The 20,423-nt window shown below is 36.3% G+C and overlaps 1 protein-coding gene across 9 annotated transcripts in view; it reads right to left on the bottom strand.

Annotated features, from left to right (window-relative positions):
* The window catches only part of CDC42BPA (CDC42 binding protein kinase alpha), a 182,934-nt gene that overhangs the window by 80,405 nt on the left and 82,106 nt on the right, over positions 1–20,423 (bottom strand). For all 9 annotated transcript variants that reach the window (XM_033054677.2, XM_033054678.2, XM_033054679.2 and 6 more), the window contains exon 7: positions 554–647. In XM_033054677.2, the coding sequence (XP_032910568.1) occupies positions 554–647 (94 nt within the window). The remainder of the gene's footprint in view (positions 1–553; positions 648–20,423) is intronic.

The following is a 20,423-nucleotide window of genomic DNA, read 5'->3' as shown; positions in this document are numbered from 1 at the left end:
GATAAAGGACAAAACTGTTAATTGTCAGGATTAGAGCCAGTAAGCAATTATAGATTTAGTAATCACATATATTAGGTCAAATGCTTTGTAACCCCCTGGGACATGATCAAACATACTGGAATTACATTCTAGTCACACTTACTATATACTGTGCAAATTTTAATGTACTAGAAGAACATCATCACATTTCAGTATCTCATCCTGCTCATACGAAAGCTTACATTTTCAATAAAGATTAGAGCTCTGAGCTTAAACCGAGAGATTCATAGTTCATAAACACCTACTTGGCACTGACAGCACAGCTTCTCTATATTTATTCATGAGTTGACTGCATGCTGAAAGGTTTTTAATGTACTGCAAATCCAAGCAGTCTGCAGCTATATTTTCAATACAATTATATACCAGTTTCAATACAGTTATACACCAATACCATTTACATTCCATTTCCTTTGCCATAAGGTAACTTTTCCCTTTATTAACACACATTTTGTGGCACTCAATGGACTGAAGAAAAAATATTTAGGAATGTATCATATCATTCTTTCTAGTTTACCGTTCCATCTTCCATCAGTTTCAGACAAGAACCAAAATCTGCCAATCGAATATGTCCATTCATATCCATCAAGATGTTGTCTGGTTTTATATCCCTGCAATTAAACAAATTCCAGGATTAGTACAAAGTGTATTGCATAAGATGTATTGCAAGCATTAACTCTGCAACAGTCTTTTCATTCAAAACCAGCAACCCACCAGTACACAGAAGACAGTCACTCATGGTATGGTGAAATTTGCACTACATTTCATGACAGAGGCTGTAGATCAGTTGAATCCTACAATGCTTCTTAACTTTATTAAGAATTCTGTAGTTAAATTCCTCTCATGTCTCAAGGGTAGACAGGAGAATTTACTTGCTCTGAGTTTTTGCATACAAAACTTTTAAATCATCTGAAGCATTTCAGTGAAATGCTCTCAAGTGGAAGATGAATGCTTATACTGGAGCTGGAAAACAACCCCTAGATTTTACAACAGAACAAAGGCCAATGAAATCCTGAACTAGTCAACACATTTTTAGATTTACTGTCTTTCACTGACATTCCTCTCTCACATGCATCTCAGTTCACTATGCACATCTGTCATACTTCTGCTGACATGATCATTGTACACACTGCTGCAGCTCTGCCTGGCCTAACTCTGGCTGCCTCATTCAGGTCATGATGCAGATGGAACTACCCTTCCAAGCAGGCAACATAATAAATACTCCTTAGATTGTAAACTTGACCTTTCTTTTTGTCTCAGGCTTTTCCTAAGTGTACTGAAATACAGGTAGAGTGTATGTTCCCAGTATGCAGCTGAGTAGGACAAAAGCTCTCAGTTATCAGAGGCAGATTTGTTGTTCAACTTGTAAACTACGTTCAAATGTTGAAATTCCTTTTCAATTAAGTATAGATATTAGAAATACACATCAAGCTACATTTAAAAAATATATTATATTATTAGATTCTTACACTATCCTTATCTATTATACTCAAAACATAAATTTTAACTGTATGAATACAAGTCTACAAATAATTTCTCAGTGAATTTTTTTTAAGCTATACAAACAAATCCCCTAATATAAACAAAAAACAAGTGAACTCCTCACTTTGCTTCACTCCCCAAACAACTTATAAAATGAATGTCACTGATTGCTTTGCAGACAAATCTCAAAATATTCACAAGCTAAAATGTTTACACTGCACCTGAGAGCAAATTTTGTTGTTTGGGTTTTGGTGTTTCATTTTGTTGGTTTGTTTTCTTTTTCCCAACTAGAAATCGAGTTAGAGACAAGGCTTACTGATCATTTACAATGGAAAAAAAATTAGAACCACACCTTGAACAACATTATAGAAGCTATGACATAAACGTGTCACAATGTCACACACTTAGTGACAATTAATACAGTAACAATACAGTTGTTTGGAAGAAAAGTACTGCCTGAATTTGTGTTACTTAAAGACAAGTGGCAGCAGCCCATGCCAAAAACAAATCTTAGGCACCCTTCAAATACACTGAAATATTTACAAAGTAGAATGCAAACACTTCAAGAAATCATACTTTCAAAATTTGCAATTGAGCATAAAGACAATTCTTTACAAAGTAAATCAGAAAAAATAACCAAGTCCATTCTCATAAACCATTCTTCCACTTGATTTTTGCTGACACTGAGTATGCCAAAGAATTGCAACCTCCAGACTGAGATAGTTTTGTTTGGTTTGCATTCGCCCACCAAAAACATTCCTTAAACATGCTTCTAAACAAAAACAAACACATGCCATCGAGACTGCTGGAATTATAACTTCAGCCTAACACTTTGCAAAAACATGCACCTAAAATCCAGTTCCTCCTAGAAGTTGGACCTAGTTCAAGCTAAACAAAAACATGAGTCACCCTTGAGGCTCCATTTATCCATGTTCTATCTTTTAATATATTCCCAAGAGAAATAATAATAACATTAATAATCATCATCATCCCAACCTCTCCCATTCCATCTCACCAAACAGCAAGAAAACACAGAACATCTCACTGTGTTGTTAACACTGAGCAAACCAAACCTGCAAACAACACTGAATGCACTTGAAGGAAAAACGATTTCTTGCAGATTGGCATTAGTAATGCTCAGTAATAACTTCATAAGAACAATTTTTACAGTTAAGGAAAAAAGACCAACTTAATAAATACAAATTCTTTACAGCTCTTGTAATAGAAGCTATGGGCTATGAACAACTGTTCTGAATTCTGAACCACATTAATAAAAGACAGTTTGAAATACAAGAATTTCTGGTACCTGCAGAGTAGAGTAGGCTATAAGCAAAGGGAAAGAAAATTATGAGCCACAGAGGGGAACAAGGAACAGGAGTAATTATTGCCAGTGTAATTGAAGAGTGTGAAGGTGGTGATTATGGGAAAAAATAGTGTCTTAAACCCTGCATCTCTACTGAGCCTGCAGCAGTTAGACTGCATTAGAATGAGTTTTGTTCCAGGTTTTGTTTTGAATGACATTTGTTTACTCTCTTTAGTGATCAGAACTGATCTATCTCCTGTTTGAAAGATTTCTTCACATTCACTGCACCCTCCCCAGCTTATCCCATCTTCTTCACTGTAGGGACTGGTTCCTTCTACTTCCATCTCAACTACATTTTTATTCCTATTTCTCCTAGACTCACCTCAAAAGCTGAGATGTCCAATCCTGCATAGCCTATCAACCCCAAATTTCCTTCCCTTCTATTTCCTTCTTCCTCTCTCAGCTTCTTCACTCCCAAGTCCTCATCTCCCTGCTTGTTCAAATTTAACTAATCTTTCTTTTTATCCTGTTTCAACTCTCAGCAGTCACTATTTACCCACAGTCCTGTTCCCACTGGTTTCCTATTCCCATGATACAGGACAACTATCCTCTTTCCTCATGTCCAGTTCCTGTCGAATTTGCACAGCAATCTTCTTTGGCACCAAAAGGAAGAGAACTACCAGTAATTGAGACACTCCACACTGTCTCTAGTTATTTATCATCATCTCCCCAAATTCCTTCAATATTACAGCTCTGAAGCAGCACAAAGATACAGCAGAAGAAAACTAAAAAGTATTTCAGGATCAAACTTTGCATAGAGTTGTTTGGAACTCATAACAACTGGAATATTGAGGAAACAATTATAATCTGAAAATATCTAGGTGGGGGGCAGAGGAATGAAAATATATCCATGACTCATGGAGGATTCTCTCCTGAATTTCAAGTCTCCACATCCCATAGTAGAAGATTTTCTCATTGGTTTTGTAATAATTATTTTATTAATTGAAAATCTATATAGGAAAAGCAATCCATGTTTCTTGATCCTGTTTCTGGAAAGAGAAGCACTTATTGCTTCAGGCAAATACTGAGGGAGGCAAATTCCAGACCGAGCAGTTAAAATCTGGCAAAACTGATGAGCAAATAAAAAGTTATACGGCTTGGTGAAGAGACCACTGGGCTGAAACTCTGTAGATAAGAGTTACCAGGTGATTGTGGGCAGGCCATTTAAAACATCACTCAACAAGAACCATGGTGCTCAGTCAAGCAACTAATATCATCTGGCTAGAAGGCTGTGGAGCCCAAATACCCCACTAACTCTGTAATTAGTTCACTGAAATAAAAGAAAAAGGTCAGCTCACTTGAAATATGAAATATTAATTCACCTTCAAGAAATATAAGCATTTGAAAGGTATTTTATTAGCCAGATTTATAGTAGGAACAAGTAGTGAATTGGGGCAATGCTCTGACACCACTGTGCTGTCTCACCAAGTCCCAGACTCTGACAGCAGTTTCTGGGAGAAGCTCAGTGTGCAAGGGCTGCAGGTTCCCAGAGCCTGGCACAAGTCGGGCTGGTACAAATTCTGCAAATATGCTCCACACTGAATTAAGGGAACACAAGAAGTCAAGACAACCAAAGAAACTTTTTTTTTTTTCCAATGAATGAGTTAACAGCACCAAAGGGACTAGAAATCTGGATCAAATAAAACTTTTCTAGAAATGCATATGTTCATTTAAACTCTGACTCCAACAGAGTGTCCAGGAGCAACTTCTACTTTTCTGAGCTTTGTTGGCCCTGACTGCAGGAGAAAATCAGCATTGCACAGCAGCTTTGCTGCTGTTTTCTGGAGAATGCAATAGGAATAAACAGTGTGTAACACCAAACACTTCACTTGCACCGAAAATGAGTGTGAAGGCTAATGAAAAAACAACAAGAAAAATCTCTAATGAATCCTTCCTTATAATGTTTCTTAGTTTAATTTGGGGAGCTGTTCATCAGATTGACATGTTTACCCAGATGACTTCACTCACCTCTCTTTAAAACTGTTTACTTTCTTAAGCTGTAATTAAAACCCAAACATTTTACATACTAACTGTGTTAATATAAACAATATTCTGAAATAGGACTACAGCAGATGCCTGGATTATTGCCATTTATTTTGATTTCTCTGTTAATGAGCCAGAGTAGAATTTCATTTATCCAGTAAGACTCAAGAAAAAGTATTCCCTCTGAGACATGCTAAATCCATAGCACATTCCAGCTGTAAAATAAACTAAAAAAGAATTTTTAATACATGTGAATGTATTTTTTTTCCCTGGATTCATTTCTGATACTAAAAGAAACTCAAGGAATTGCGAGATCTTGCATATTGAAATTTGGACGAGAAAACTCACTTAAGTTCCTTACAACTTGAATTATCTGATTATCTTATGGCTTCAAAGCAAATGGGTTCCTGAGGTTCATCTGTGTCACTCCTAGAATGACCGGATCAATGCAGTTCTGTTACTTGCAAGACCACATGAAGTTCTTCAGGTCTACAGAACAGGAAGCAGCAGATTTAGAAGAACCTTAACATAATTTCGTTTTGATGGCAGTTTCATGGAGGAGGGGACCAGACAAACAGAATGGAAGATGCATCAAAAATAAGAGGGACAATTATTTCAAGAACTGTATCAGAATGATTGAGCAGCAGTCATGTTAAACACTACCAAAGACTGTGCCAGTAGGTTAACCCACAGGCTTTTATCTTCTAAGTTTATGAGATAAAATCCCTAGTGGCATTAAAGATTTTGTGACCAGTAGGGATCCCTCTTCTTGGTAGTTGTACAGTTATGATGCAGAATTTATTTGGTTTATTATTCATCTGTATTATTTATTTCAAAACATAATTGATCAGACAGAAATGGAGGAAAAAGCAAGTCCTTCCCCTCAAGATCAACTAAAGTGGCCAGGTGGCGCAAGTGGGAACCTCTTAATATGTCCAACATATCCTCCTTGGAATAAACATTTCGGATGCTAATGGACTGTCCTTGCATCCACAGCTGAGCTCTTAAAAAAACAGTAGAACTGAAATGACAAGAAAGGGACTGACACTGCTCTAAATGCAACAACCATGATGTGAGCTGAGCCTGAATAAAGAAATGGATCTGTCTGAAATCAAAGAGCAGTGTGATAGCTGAGCTAGTAGTTTATTTGAGCCCAGTAGATAACAAAGAGATAATCTGGAGAACAAATTTTTATTCCTAATGCTAACATTAGAAAAAGTATGGAAATCAATTCATTTTCCTAAACAGGTCACACACCTCAAGACATGATATTCTTGAATGGCAAGGAACAAAGTGAATCGTTTACATTACATTATTTTTCTGTGAAAAATTCACATGAACAGTATCTTTTAAGGCTACCAATGCAAATTAAAACACCAGCATATGAGAAAAACAAATTAGTTTCAGGTGTAACTGCTGGCACAGAGAAACCGATCCAGAAAGCTTATTACCAATTAAAGATTTCACAGCACATTATTTACTCACTGTACAAGCAAGAGCATTCCCCCAAAGTATAAATCTAATTATTGTTGTAATTATTCACTCTCACAACAAGAAATGCCACCCTCTGTCAAGTTACCTACTTTAAGAAAAAACACAACCAAGACTTCACTGCCAGAATGCCTGGACTTTTTATCCAAAATTTCTTCAGAACACAGGATTATCCTTAGTCAGGACAGAAGTTTGGCCAAGTGCTTATTTCACTCCCTTCTGTTGTTTCAGGCAGACTTTCCCTCCATATACCTCTCTCACAAAGAAATGCTACATCCACGATTAAAAACAAAGACATTTGGTTTTGGCAGCACCCCAATGAAATGAGAATTTGGTGCCTGTGAAGCTTTTATTAAGGTACTCAGTGATGCTTTACTGACAGCTTGCTTTAGATACACAGAGTGAAACAACTGGTGAACTTCCATCAAGAATGCTGGTCAAATAATGCCTTTTTTCACAGTCAAACGTATGGACATTGATGTTTCTATTTTCTATTACAGTGGACTGGGTTATATCAAAGTCAACAGTGCCATATTCTGCCAACTACAGTTTATCTGAATTCTGATGAGCAGAAGTAGAAATAGGCTCCATCTGGCAGAAAGACCAATGCACACTGGGCCAAATTAGATTTGGACAGTTGGCAGTTATTCTTTAGCAATCCCAACATGATAGGCTGCAGAAGATAGCAGCATGAGAAAACTGGAATGTGTTGTACCTCATTAACCGCACCTCTTATCAAGACTCTACTGTACCTTCTCCTAAACAGACACTCCTTCATTTCTGGGGGAAATCCAAAAAAGTGTGTATTTTGATTGAAACCAAAATAATTGAATTAACTTTGATCTTAAGCCTTATTATTTATATAGCACCCAAACCATCGCAGCATGTTTGTATACTAAACAAAACCTGCTTCATGAAAAGCTGACAAACTAAAGCTTACAAGCAAATAAGATGCAGTAGCCATGCATATAGCTCTGAAGTCAACAGGAACAGCCAAAAACTGGACACTTCAGAATTTAAGCCTTAATAAAAAGAGCAACTACAGGGAGAAAATAAATGCTATAATTAACCTTATTTTATAATTATTTTTTCTTAAACAGGATCTTAACAGTCTAAAATTTCCTTGTTTTCTCTTTAGCTCTTTAAAATAAATTATTATGCATGTGCTGTTCCAGGAACACCCAGTATTTCACCTCTGTTAAAAGAATCTCTCTACTCTAAGCAGCAGCAGATTTCTCTAAATCTCATTACATTCAGTGGACAGACTCTCATCAATCAGTTGGAAACAACCACAACAACAAAGATTCTAGATCTGTGATATAGTCATTATTTATTGATCAGTATGGACAATTTTATATTCATATTGTCACATATTTTAACCAAGTTTTACTCTTATTAGTATCACAAAACTAAATGGAAAACATGACAAAATTCAAGGTTCTATGTACTGCATGCAGTACATTTAGTGCAGCACCTACAGAATGAGATACTTCCAAACTAACTTAGCTCCAGACCATACTTTCTGCCAAAGTGTACTTTTCAAAATCCATAATCCAGACAGACAGAAATAATTTCAATTACATTACAATTCTCTCTTACTATGAAGAACCTGCACCACAGACTTCAAGCATATAATGCAGAACAGATGAAACTGAACACTCAGCCACACTGAGTGCGGTAACACAAAAAGTAATGAATTTAAGTACCAATGAAAGGTACTCAGAACATTAGAAAACACTTCCATAATAATGACAATAGGACACTGGAACAAATTGCTTCAGGAATTGTCTTCACCTCCATCACTTTTCTTTTAAAACCAGTTAGACAAATGTCTGTCAAGATTGGTTTAGCTACAGTTTGATCCTGCCTTGCAGCCCAAGGAAAAGTACTAGCTCACCTCTCCAAGTCCTCTCCCAGTCCTTTGCTCTACAGAGTTTAATTTCTGCCACTCAGACAAGTATTCTGGACACAACACATTGTTTACCTTATGGTATCCAATGTTCTTTATGAATTTCAAATGCTAATAAAGGAAATAATAACAAGCAACAGGGAACAAGTACATCGGCCAACACATATATATCCTGAGTTTGTTCAGGCACTCATATTCATTCCTGAACACTTGAACAGGGTGTAGTTACTGGCTTATAAATATATGCCCCACCACATCATATTATAATATCCTAGAATCAATTTACCTCAGAAAAATGTCTCCCTGTGGGCTTTGTGCATATGTATTTGTTTCCAAGTAATGGATCTCTCAAACACGATAACAGTTGCAAACCAAGAATAGTTATTTTAAAAAGCTGCTTATGTCCATTTTTTTCCTTCTTTAAAAAAAAAAGGAAAAGGGGTGATTTGAGAACTTCTTTTGGATAAAAGCTTGGCAGCTACATACTCCCCATAACTACTGTCCTCATCTAAAATGCTGATCAGCTGACAGAACCAGGTATCTATGGTAAAAACCCTCACATGCATGTTAGGCCCCTCAAGCAGCATTTCGAAGAGATGTCAGGGCAAAGTCACTTGTGATTGCCTAGGGATTATTTCTATTGTCCTGTCAGCTTTACAGACTTAAAGGAACACACTGTGCTATTTGATAACTATTGTAAATTTGGTACTTTATATGGCTGATTTAAAGATGTGATTTTAAACACCAATGAAGCAAGAATAAAAGAGAGGTAGTAATTATCAGAAAGGCAATTTCTTATGTCAAACAACCAAGCATGTAAGAGAAAGTCCAATGTATTCTGAAACTTGTAGAAGTACAAAGTTTAAAAAATAGAAGTTAATTGAAATAATGTGACATAGGAACTGTTAAAAACAAATTTAAAAACTCAAACCCAAGTGAACTGTACAGGAGTTTGTAACTTTCCTCAGGGTTGACTTGTAGTTGACTTATTGATATCAGAAAAAAAAAATTGTAAGGACTCAAATATAAAATTGGGCACACATAAAGTATTGAACATTTGAATGTTTAATAATGCATTGATCTTGAACAGAATAGCATTATTGATTAAAATTTCATGCATGAAAATAGGAGAGCCTTGTACCTTATTTCTTTTTGGGTAATTTTAATAGTTTTTAATAGCTTTTAATTATGGTGTCTCCTGCTTCAAAAGATTGAGGTACAATCATAAAAGTTTTGAAAGAGGCGAAAGAAAATAGGAATGGTTTTAAATTTTTTTTCAGAAACAAAACTCACCTGGAAAACAAATACTTGGTTTGAAAAGTCCAAAAATCAAGACAGGAAATTAATAAAAATTGCTACCAACTGAATGCCATTTGTAAAAATCAAGGAGACAACACTTGGGGAATGAAGTAAATATTCTTACATGAAACAAGTTATAACAGAACTACAGCATGATATGGTAAAGCTCTGCAGGTACTGTGCCATTCATGATCAAAGCCAATACAGAATTATGGTTAATGTGAAAGGACTACTCAAAAAATGCAATGGTAAATGGAAATCTGCTCTCAGTGACCTTGTTCTGAGCAGGAGGGTTAGATCAGCTGACCTAAAGAGGTCCCTTTCAACCTCACCCATCCTGTGATTCTGAAATTAAGACTAAACCACCTTTTCACTTTTATTTCACTCATAACCTTCTGGTTATGTTGTACCAAAGCTCCTCAATACTGATTCTGAAATGCAGTAGCACCAAAGTGCTGTAGGTTCAGTTGTAGCAGCCTACATACTACTGACTTCTTGTGGCTCAAGACAGAAAGTATCTTTAGCCTTTTAGCATTAAGAACACACCTTTGCACTGGAAATTGCAGTTCATAAAACAAAAATTGGCAAAGTCCTTCTCTCTCTCTCTCTGTCTCTCAACTCTGCAACAATATGACAGGTAAAACCACAAAACTGTCTTGATTGTATCTCGACATTTAATAACAGCTAGGCTTACAAAATTTGTTAAAATCAAAAGTTTCCTTTCCCTGATCTAAATTCTCACTAACAGAAAGTACCTCTTTATCCCAAAATGCACAGCAATCAAGGTTAGTCTCCACCATTGCTTACACTGTTAAGATAATCAGTGCTGGCAAGACTGGCCTGAAGCCAGCAGACACCACTCCATGAGCAGCCCTCCACACCACTGTTCTGTCACACAAGTTTTCTCTGTATTCAAAGTCTTGGCTATCAGAGAAGACTCATCTCCTCCTAAGAATGGCTACAGCACACACATATGTATGCATATATACATTTAAAATATCAAGGAGAAAAGAAAAATTTATAAGAAGACTCTCAGATGGCAAAATACATAAGAAATTTGCTGAAGATGCAAACTAGGCACTATCCTGGTCTGGACTGCTTATTACAGTGCATGGATTACTTTTCTCATTATGCTTTTATGAGCTAAATTGTTTTGTAAATCAGCAGTATGCAAATTTATATATGTATGCTTTTTTATTATTATGGAAGACTATTCTCAGGAATCCACATTCTCTGGAACAGAGCACTTCAACACCAGCAGAAGAAAATTATTTATATTAGGGCTGTTCAATTATGGAGGGTTCTTCAGAACCCAACTACTTGCAGGCAGAAAGATTCAAAAGAGGTGTTTAAATTATATCCTTATGTGACTAACTAACTTGCCTACACTGAAAATACTGAAGCAACCTGAAATGAAGGAGGTCCTGGGGAAAATGGGATGGTAGGAAGTGGATTGCTCACCTAGCAAGGGGCCCTAAAGTAAAAGAACACAGTTAGGCCATGAACCAGAAGTTGTGCCATGGTACACTATGTACTATTCATGACGAAAGTGTTGGGTACCTTGAATTTACACAGCACTCAGAAAACAAAATATAAAAATGCAGTTCATGTTTCTATCTCCATCTGGTGTTCTACTTTTCTAATAAGCTACAAATACACACAGCAGAGGACCTGGCTGAGGGCACTCACTATTTTCGCCTCTCTAACCTGTCCAGCTGTCACAATGCTTTTTTTGGACCTGATCACTCTGCTTATAGTTTCACATTCCTCAACAGAAACTCCACACCAACATCATTCATCAGGGAAAACTGCCATTTGAGTGAACATTGTAAAGAATAATGGCCCTCCAGCCCACAGTTGCATGAATATTGAGAAATGACACCGAGCATCTGACAAACAAGTAACTATCACAGAAGAGCATTCAAATATCTTTAATACAGTTTGCTCTTTTTTTTGAGGCACCCTATTAGGTGATACCTTGACACACTAAAAACCAAACTAATTTAAGGTGATGGTGGTAGAAACAAGCTTCATTAAACAGACATTAAACTTTAAATATTAGGTTTATTCACTTCAGATTTCAATGTAGTTACAATGGAATATCAAGCAAATTGCTTGAACTCTGCGAACTTCAGTTGACAGAGTTGTTTCTGGGTTGTCAAACTCTATTCTTTTGCATCATTCTATATTTTTCCTCCAGAAGGTAAGAATAGAAAATATCATCATGACAATTTAAAAAGCAATAAAATGACAGTATATTTGCCATGTTTTGCCATGTCAACTTTATTGGAATTCCATTTTGGCATCTAAGAACTTAAGTAAACAGATTAAGAACTCCACAAGCACTGCTACCCCGCAGCATATTATAAAGATTAAAAAATTAAAGTCTTCTAAGTAAGGCTAATTCATGTCAAAGCTTTTAGATTTCTAATAGTATCATGAGTTACTGGCGGGTAAGGGAGTAGAAAGAGTAAGCTCCTTAAGAATGTTATGTCCATCTGTGAGTGCCATCTGTCAAAGAAATCCTGAAAGAAGAGGCTAACAAGGAATCCAGAACATGTTCAGCTGTTGCACTGTAAATTACCACCTATGCTAAAAAACCTTAACACGTATTTCTAGGCAGATAAATGTTTTCTTTCCTTTTGATTCTCATTTTAGATATGCAGTCTCTGCTCTTTGCTTTTCAGTACAACCTCACACAGCCCCTGAAACAGCTCACAGCACTGAAATATTCTAGCAGTAAACAAGACTACATAAACTGAAGATTTGCACTGGTTTTGATAACAACAACCAAAAAACATTTCACATATTCATTTTTTTATAATCCACTGATGATACAAAGAAAGCAATTCACAGAAGAGTGTTCACTCAAAAGCTGTCTGGACAATCTACCAAATTTATAATATATATATTCTTATACACGTCTTAGTATGTATATCTGTATAGGGCACACCTACATGTATTTTAATTATCAGGGATATTTGTAAGTGCCCTGAGCTTAAGTAAGCTGTTAGTTGCAAATCACTAGAAAGTTTCTGGGACTGATCGAGAAACAAACTAACCTGCTGGGCCCATACTGCACCCCACAGTAACTCTTCATTACTCCTTTTCTATCTTCATACAGAAATAAATATACACATAGAAATGCTCTGAGAATTACAGGAGGTGAGGGCAAAGGAAGTCTGTGCAGAATTGAGTTCTGAGATCACCTAATGTCTTTTGCTTTTCCAAGAGAAGCATATACAGTCTTAATATGAGGTTGATCTTATCTCTCTCCTATCCATTTATTTGATTGGCAATAAAAAACTATTAAAAATGTATTAAAGGGAGAAGGAGAAACACAGAAGAAAGTAGAACATATTTTAAGGACATGTAAAATATTCAGGAATAGGGAGCACATTACAAAAACCTAGATGAATTGTTTGTGGTTCCTGAGTTATGTGGGAAACAGAACAAAGATAAGATGCAAAGCTGCAAGTAAACCCTGGAGACTAAAAAAAATAGTTTACAAGGAGAAAAAAACTAATGCCATCCCAAGCCAACAAATATACACATCAAATACTTGCCATAGCTCTTGCAATATGTGAAGGAGCACTGCTATATCCTATATGTTTTACTGCTCTTCTCCCAGGCTAGGAGGGCTTTAGATTTTATATATTTTTTGAAAGACTGCCCAGCAAAAGAAGAATGTTTCTGAAAACAACACTACTATACAGCCATTTTAATGTGCTGCACAGAACCTTCACCCAATAAAGGTTTATTCAGCAGTTACACAGATACTTGAGATTCCCCTTTTTTTTAATGGAAGTTGGTGTTGCTAAGAATATCTACCCTACCCCTCTCCAAGGAAAAAAGGGGAGGTGGGGGAAAAGAACAAATACAACAGAAAAAATACAGTTTTTCCAAAATCTGCTTTCCACTTAACTGTGCCCTAAATTGACAGTATAGAGGTTAAATGCTAATAGGAAAGAAAATTTGTTCCTAGTGAGTAAGTAAAAAGTAGAACAGTGAGGAGCAAAGAACCTATTACTCCTGAAATAATATAACTAAATTTAGGACAATCTCTCTTGCTTCCCCTCAGCTTGAACATGTTCTTTACTGTGTTGCAAATACGGCATTGTATTTATTGTATTTATTACCTCTTGGTTATCTGAAAAAAGAACCTGTGTTGAAGGAATTCTATTCACAAGTTGTTAAACACAGCAGAAGATACTGCTATTGAACACAAGAAATGCAAAGTGACCGTTTTTAGGGACAGAGAAAAGGAGAGTAAAAGCACCTACACATGTGCAATGGAAGGAAGAAAATTTGTATTTCATTGGAAATTTAGATTATTTCATGTTATTATTCATCCCATGTCAAGCACCAACCTGACAATCTTGGTACAGGCTGAATTAAAGTCTTGCTGGAGGAAGCAAGAAGAGTGAGCTCCTTACAGGTGTGTACAGGCTGTACAGTGACAAGAAACAAGCAACAGGACTGCATCATTTCCTGCGTGCTATTCCACAGCCAGATGGGAAATCACATCACAACTCTCACAAAATCCTTAACCACGTCCTCCAGAGGGAAGACAGCCCACAGGGTGGAAGAACCAGCAGTGGAAGGAGCTGAAGAGGGACATAAACAGCTCCGAATCCACAAGGAAAGCAGAAATGAAGAAACAAAAATCCTCTTGCCTCTGTCATGATGTGATTTTTTTAATTTGCTGTATCACTCAGGACTCCAAAACACTTTTTTCAAGGGTGAAAAGTAAACATTGTGCCAAGTTGTTCAGTTCAGAGTGCTGGTCGGCAGGCAGCCCCAAAGCACTGCACTGCAGTAGCCTTGTTGCGCGCATCAAAACACAACCAACCTTCCCAAAGCCTCAATATAGAGGAGCAGGGCAAAGAGTCATTTCTGTCAGAAATCCTACCCTGGTTGCAAAAAGATACATTTAACACTGTTACTTGGCATTAGCTTTTCCTTTGTGTTAAGCTAGATCCATGTGAAATTGTAGAGGTTTGTTTCTGACCATGTCCAGGGGGAGCACAAGGTGAATTAAGAGACTCTGCAGAAGTCTCCTCTGCCAAAATGAAAAACAGTTCTATTACTTCCTAAAAGATTTTTCTTTCTTTCATTTTGTTGTTTTGGAACAGGAAATGGTGCTTTCTTTTTGACACTAAAATTACACTCAAAATAACAGATTTATGGCCTATATAATGAGGGTTTGGATTTTCATTTTATTATCAGAGGTTCTTTTACCCTGTCTCTGTTTTTCAAACTGAGAATTTGAGTGAGAATTCTGTAAGAGACTGAGGCTCTGATCCTTCATTTGACCATGGGATACCAAGCAAGATGTTACACACTGGGATTTTTTCTCCTCAGAAAGACCAGCTCCTTGACCCTTCTTTGCTGTAGAGTACAAACATGAACGGAAGTAGAACAGAAAGGACAGAAAACAGTGAACAGCAGGATGCAAAGATGTGTTTCTAATTCCTAGCTTGCCTGTTGATTATTTAGTAACAACCAATTTTTTTTTCCATTGTGCTTTTTCACATTTGATGTTCACACCAAAGCCAATAACTGCAGAAAGGAGGAGTTTGTCAGAGAGAGAAGTTCTGAGTTTTGAAAATGTTGAAAAGCAGCACCTTGTGCACACAGCTGAAGGGGACAGTGGTAAGAGTCAGCTGGTGCTCAGGCAAGTTTGCTGAAGCATCCAGGTGAACCACCATCCTGCATCTCAGAGAAAACTGTGGAAAGCAATTCCAGCTTTTTCAGTTTTAATATCAAGAAGTTACAATGAGAGCAATATAGTAGGAAACTACGCCCTTCACAGCACTGCTGATTTTCTTATTAGAGGTTTCGAATATGACTGATGTGCCTCAATTACATGTGTTGCATTAAAGAGATTCAAATGGAGACCTGCAGCTACTGAGTGAAAGCTGTGCCTGAATTCACAATTTTAAAACAAAGTCAGAGAATACTATTTTAGAAGAAACTAAAAATTATGTAGGAATATTCATAAGTAGAGCAGATACACCATTCCTCAAGTTCTCAGAAGTCACTCCTATCTTCTCTTCGTTTCCCTCACCCCCATACTTATTTTCTGTCTGGTCTCTGCACCATTTAAATTGCTAGTCACTTGGAGGACCAAAGCTGCTATTTTGAGCCACTTAACCTACAGTTAATCTCATTGTTGCTTGCCTGTTTAAGTAGAATTAGTTGGCTCTGGTGCACCTAATGGTTAACAAGCAGTCTGACAGTAGGTCTTTGGCTATATGAAATGTTAACAAAGGTGCACTTCAGAACTTGCATCATGAGCAGTTTTAGCTAGTTTTGACATTAATTCTTAGAGAACTGAGGGATAGGTAACTTGATGAATGATGAATTTATCATTCTTGTCTGGCTGAGACTCAAGCATTGCTTTTCTTTCTGGAAACCAAATGAAAAGCAACATTTTTAAAGCAAGGAACAACAGCATTTTCCAACTTAAACTAGCAAGTAGACCTGGTGCATCTAGAAATTATTATTAACATGATACATAGGCGGAGTTAATAAAAAACTTCCTTCAGACATGTGTTATAGTTGATCTGCATCAGGAAAAGTCTGAATAAAAAAACCCAAAACAGCTAGTTTTACTTGTTTGAAATTTATTCAGAAGTGTGAAATCAAAGATCTTGGTGCCTGTGCCTCATCTCCAACCAGGAGACCCTTTCTGAACTCACCACCAACAATATGGCTTTCAGCAGAGTGCTTATTTTTTAAAATGGAGACATTTTTCCCACATTTTTTACATTATCAACACCGTTACCAAAGCATTATGAGAAAACAATGCTTCCTAAGTTAGCAAAGCTACCCATGTGCCTAACACCATTCTTTTTCACAAATTCAAAGACAGGTTCCTATTCTGCATTGAAACATCAGAAAGTAAATATCAAATTTTTAGTACTCAATTTGAGATGACCTACTCTAAATAGATCATAAAGTATCAGGTTGGAAAGGACCACAAGGATCATCTGTTCCAACCCTCCTTGGCAAAAGCACAATGAAGACAGCACAGCCCAATGCCCTGCAAAACTGATAGCCAACTCAATGCTGGTTCTTTGAATAAACCTAACACTGCTTGAAATGTCTATATAAATTACCTTCTTTCTTCCCATGGATCTGGAACCAAGGAGTATATAGAATTATTTAACAGTGGTTAAGTACTGCCTGCCCAGAGCTGAGATCTGAATGTAATAAATGTTCACTGGAATAAAAATGTGATTCAAAAAGATCTATTAGACTGGAAATGTATGAAAAAAGCAACACACAGAAGATAAGGTATTCAGAGTTCTTCTACTTAACATATTATGCTAATTATGTAATTAACAATTTCAATAAGATTAGTACAAACTAGTATCTCACCACCAGATACTTTCAGCCAAGAATTCTCATTACCATAAAACCCAAATTAAGTCAAAGCCTGTAGTATGAATCCCACACTAGCATGTGTATCTTAACTATTTCACACATGAGCTGCATTTATACTTTAAATGTACATTTGCTTTTCATAACTGCTGCAATGTGTTCCAGCAGACCAGTTACAGAGAATTTCAATCATAACAGAACCCAAGAACTACAAGAACTACACAAAATTGTGTCAAAATTTCTGGGATACCAGAAACTACTTATATCCAGTTTGAGATGTTGTTTTTATGTGGGAACAGGAATTTCCTGATATTGTCAGAACAATTCTATTATTTCATCACTCCAGAACAGAGGGATTAGAAGATTCTTTTGATGTTGTCAATAATCCACACACGTTACAATGCACTGATCTGGTATTAGGTAACTGAGAGGCAATAATGGAGACAAAACAAGTTTCTGAAATGCTTATCGATCTGAATCATACAAGCACAGTCAAAATATTGCACAACATTTCCTAACCCACAGAAATCAGCACCTGCAATATGAAGACACACACTTGATACTAAAATGAAAATCAAGATATTTTTTTTTTTCCTACATGCTATCTTCAAAAAAAGTCAAGTATGTTAGAGGTTTCATGTTAATCTTGTCAAGACACTTTAAGGTACACACATTCAAGTTAGTGCCCACTGGGTGGAAGGAAGACAAATACATTGAGATGGGCAGTCTTGGCAGGCACAAACAAAAAGGTTTTGGCAACACATTCATAATGTAAGTAGGGAAATCAGCAATCTGTTTTGCATTAATGTAGGGTAGTTGCTGGCAGAGCACAGAAGTTACTAAATAATTTTTTAAATTATGGGACAGAAATTTTTTAGTTTTGGTATATTCAACAAAAAATGCAGGAAAATGATGGAACAAGCAGAATGGGATAACAAAACTATCTAGCCAGGGAAACTGCACTGAACTGCTTCTGTATTTGTGTTTCTAATGAAGCTGGCATTATTCTTGATTACATACCTTTTAAAATTTATTACAGACTGTTAAGGTCAAACATTATCATTTATTATAAATCAGTTTTCTTCAATTGGAATTAAATCTGTGAGAAGGCATGCAAAAGTCTGGTTTTGAATCAGATACCACATCAGAAAAATATTGCATTACTTTCCATGACATCCTTGGAACTCAAAATCGGGGAGTTTTTTTTTGCAAGAGACAAGTAAATCCATCTTAGAATATTCAACTGGCAATCATGATGTTATACATTTCAGCATTCACAACTCTCCTAAGCATCTGACTGTCAAAAGCACCCATGACATTAGTAATACAGACTCTCAGAAAAATATTTCCCAGAAACTATGGCTTTAAAGAAACAAGGTAAGCAAAGGCTGACTCAATGTTTAAGAGTAGTGACTTGACAGTAATTTCTTTCTGAGTCCATTGACAGGTACTGTCACTGTAAATCATACTTTTATTATTTAAATTTTCTACCATTTTTTGGATTTTACATTCTTAAAAGAATTACCAGCTTTGTGACACGGATGAGTAGAAAGAGAATGTTATTTGGAGTTGTTGCAATTAATCAGACAGAAAACATGTCAACTATACAGACACTAAACAACTTTCACTTCCCTAAACATAACGTGTAATAATTAGAATGATTACATTGAATACCACATTATGCCATGCAAACACTGGGAGTAAAATCTGAATTCCTTTGTGTGCACAATTCACCAGGATCAGGTAATTTTTGTCACAGTATTATGGATTGAGACACAATTCCATATTAAAATATTTTTAATTTTTTTCATATGAGACAAAGTGTCACTGAAAGAACAAATGACAGTACTAGGAAAGGTATTCATAATAAACTGGCTAAAGAAGAGATGGCTGCATGGTGCTGAAAGAGATAATAAAATCAGAGGGAGATTATTACTGCTGATCCTCTGGGATCAGTTTTGAAACTGATTTAACATTTTAGCTTTAAAATCTGGCACAAAAATAAATGCACACTCATGAAATGTGGAGATACTACAAAGCTGAAAAGCAGGAGTAACAGGAGGGAAGACTGGAATATCACACATACAGAAATCATAATAAACTTAACAGTGTAAAATGTAAATACCTTCCTGGTGAGTGTAACAGCAGAAATTTCTTTTGTACACCCAAGAGCCTATCAATTGATAGTAACAGAGAAGGAGGTTGAGTACACCAAATCATTATTTTACATCTGTACCTTTACAGTGTGATGCAAGCATGGCTCTTGGTTTCACTGGGAGCAATGTTCTAGCAGAGTGAGACATACTGCAGCTAGAACACAAGTCCTTTCCAAAATGTCATCTCATATAATATTTACAATCCTCGACATTAACATTTTATCAAGTTGTCTGACAACTCTAAGATTAAACAACAACTTGAAGAATGACCATACTCAACACTGACATGAAATGCAATTTCAAAAGTTCTTATTTAGAGAAATCCTAAAATTTTGACTTACATATAAAGAAACTTCAATCAGGCTACCAAATATGCCAAAACATAACTGCTGCTGATAGTAAGAAACAGATCAAAACCAAGTAGTCATGGTGGTACAGAATTTAGCTCTTTTTCATCACTACTGAACTCTTTAAAGTAAGATGGACACATAAAGAAACATTATATTCTACAGTTCTTTCTATTTTGCAACACTGTCACCTGATCAAAACCATTCCTTGAAATAGAACACATGTGGATTTCTTATTTTTCCTTATTTATTGTAGTCTAGTCCCCAGATTTACTTGCCTTTTTGGAAGTATTCATAATCCTAGAGCTTCACTTACTCTCAGCTGTAGCTTGGCTGTTGTCACTACATCTACAGTGTCAGAGACAAAATAAACCTGAACTCAAACTCCACAGCTCTACTGCTCTGCCATAAAATTGAAAAAATGCCCACCACACGAAAATACACACTGTGCTTATTTTTCACTATGCCTATGCTCCACTTTCTTAATATATTAAATGAGGATGTGATAAGCTATCTTCTAATTCCCAGAGCATGTAAAACTCCAATATACCTAAATGGGATGCCCAGTCAACCCTATTCACCACCTCATTGTCAAGAATTACTGTGAGACAACTTTGAGCTCTTCCTTGTTTGGTTTTGCAAAGCTTTGTAAAGCTCTGTGGCTTCTGCTTATCACTGTGTCCGTGTGGCCCTTTGCAAAGTCACCTCTCCTCAGACACTGAGCCAGCCCTGCAAATGCAGCTGTGCAAAGATTTTGGCGTACCAGATTAATCAGTATGAAAGTAGTTCTGGTAACAATTTATCTTTGGTTAATTAAAATTACTGCAGCATACACACAAAGAAGCATATTAAAAAATGAAGCATGCTTGTATAAATATAACTAAATATTTATATACAAAATTAGCTTTAAATCAGCTTATGATATCTCTGGCACATGAAGAGGATTGTGAGCATATGCTTTTTTCAGA

Source organism: Catharus ustulatus, chromosome 3 (genome assembly GCF_009819885.2).
Source record: "Catharus ustulatus isolate bCatUst1 chromosome 3, bCatUst1.pri.v2, whole genome shotgun sequence".
NCBI lineage: Eukaryota > Metazoa > Chordata > Aves > Passeriformes > Turdidae > Catharus > Catharus ustulatus.
This window is presented reverse-complemented; position numbering and strand designations above follow the sequence as displayed.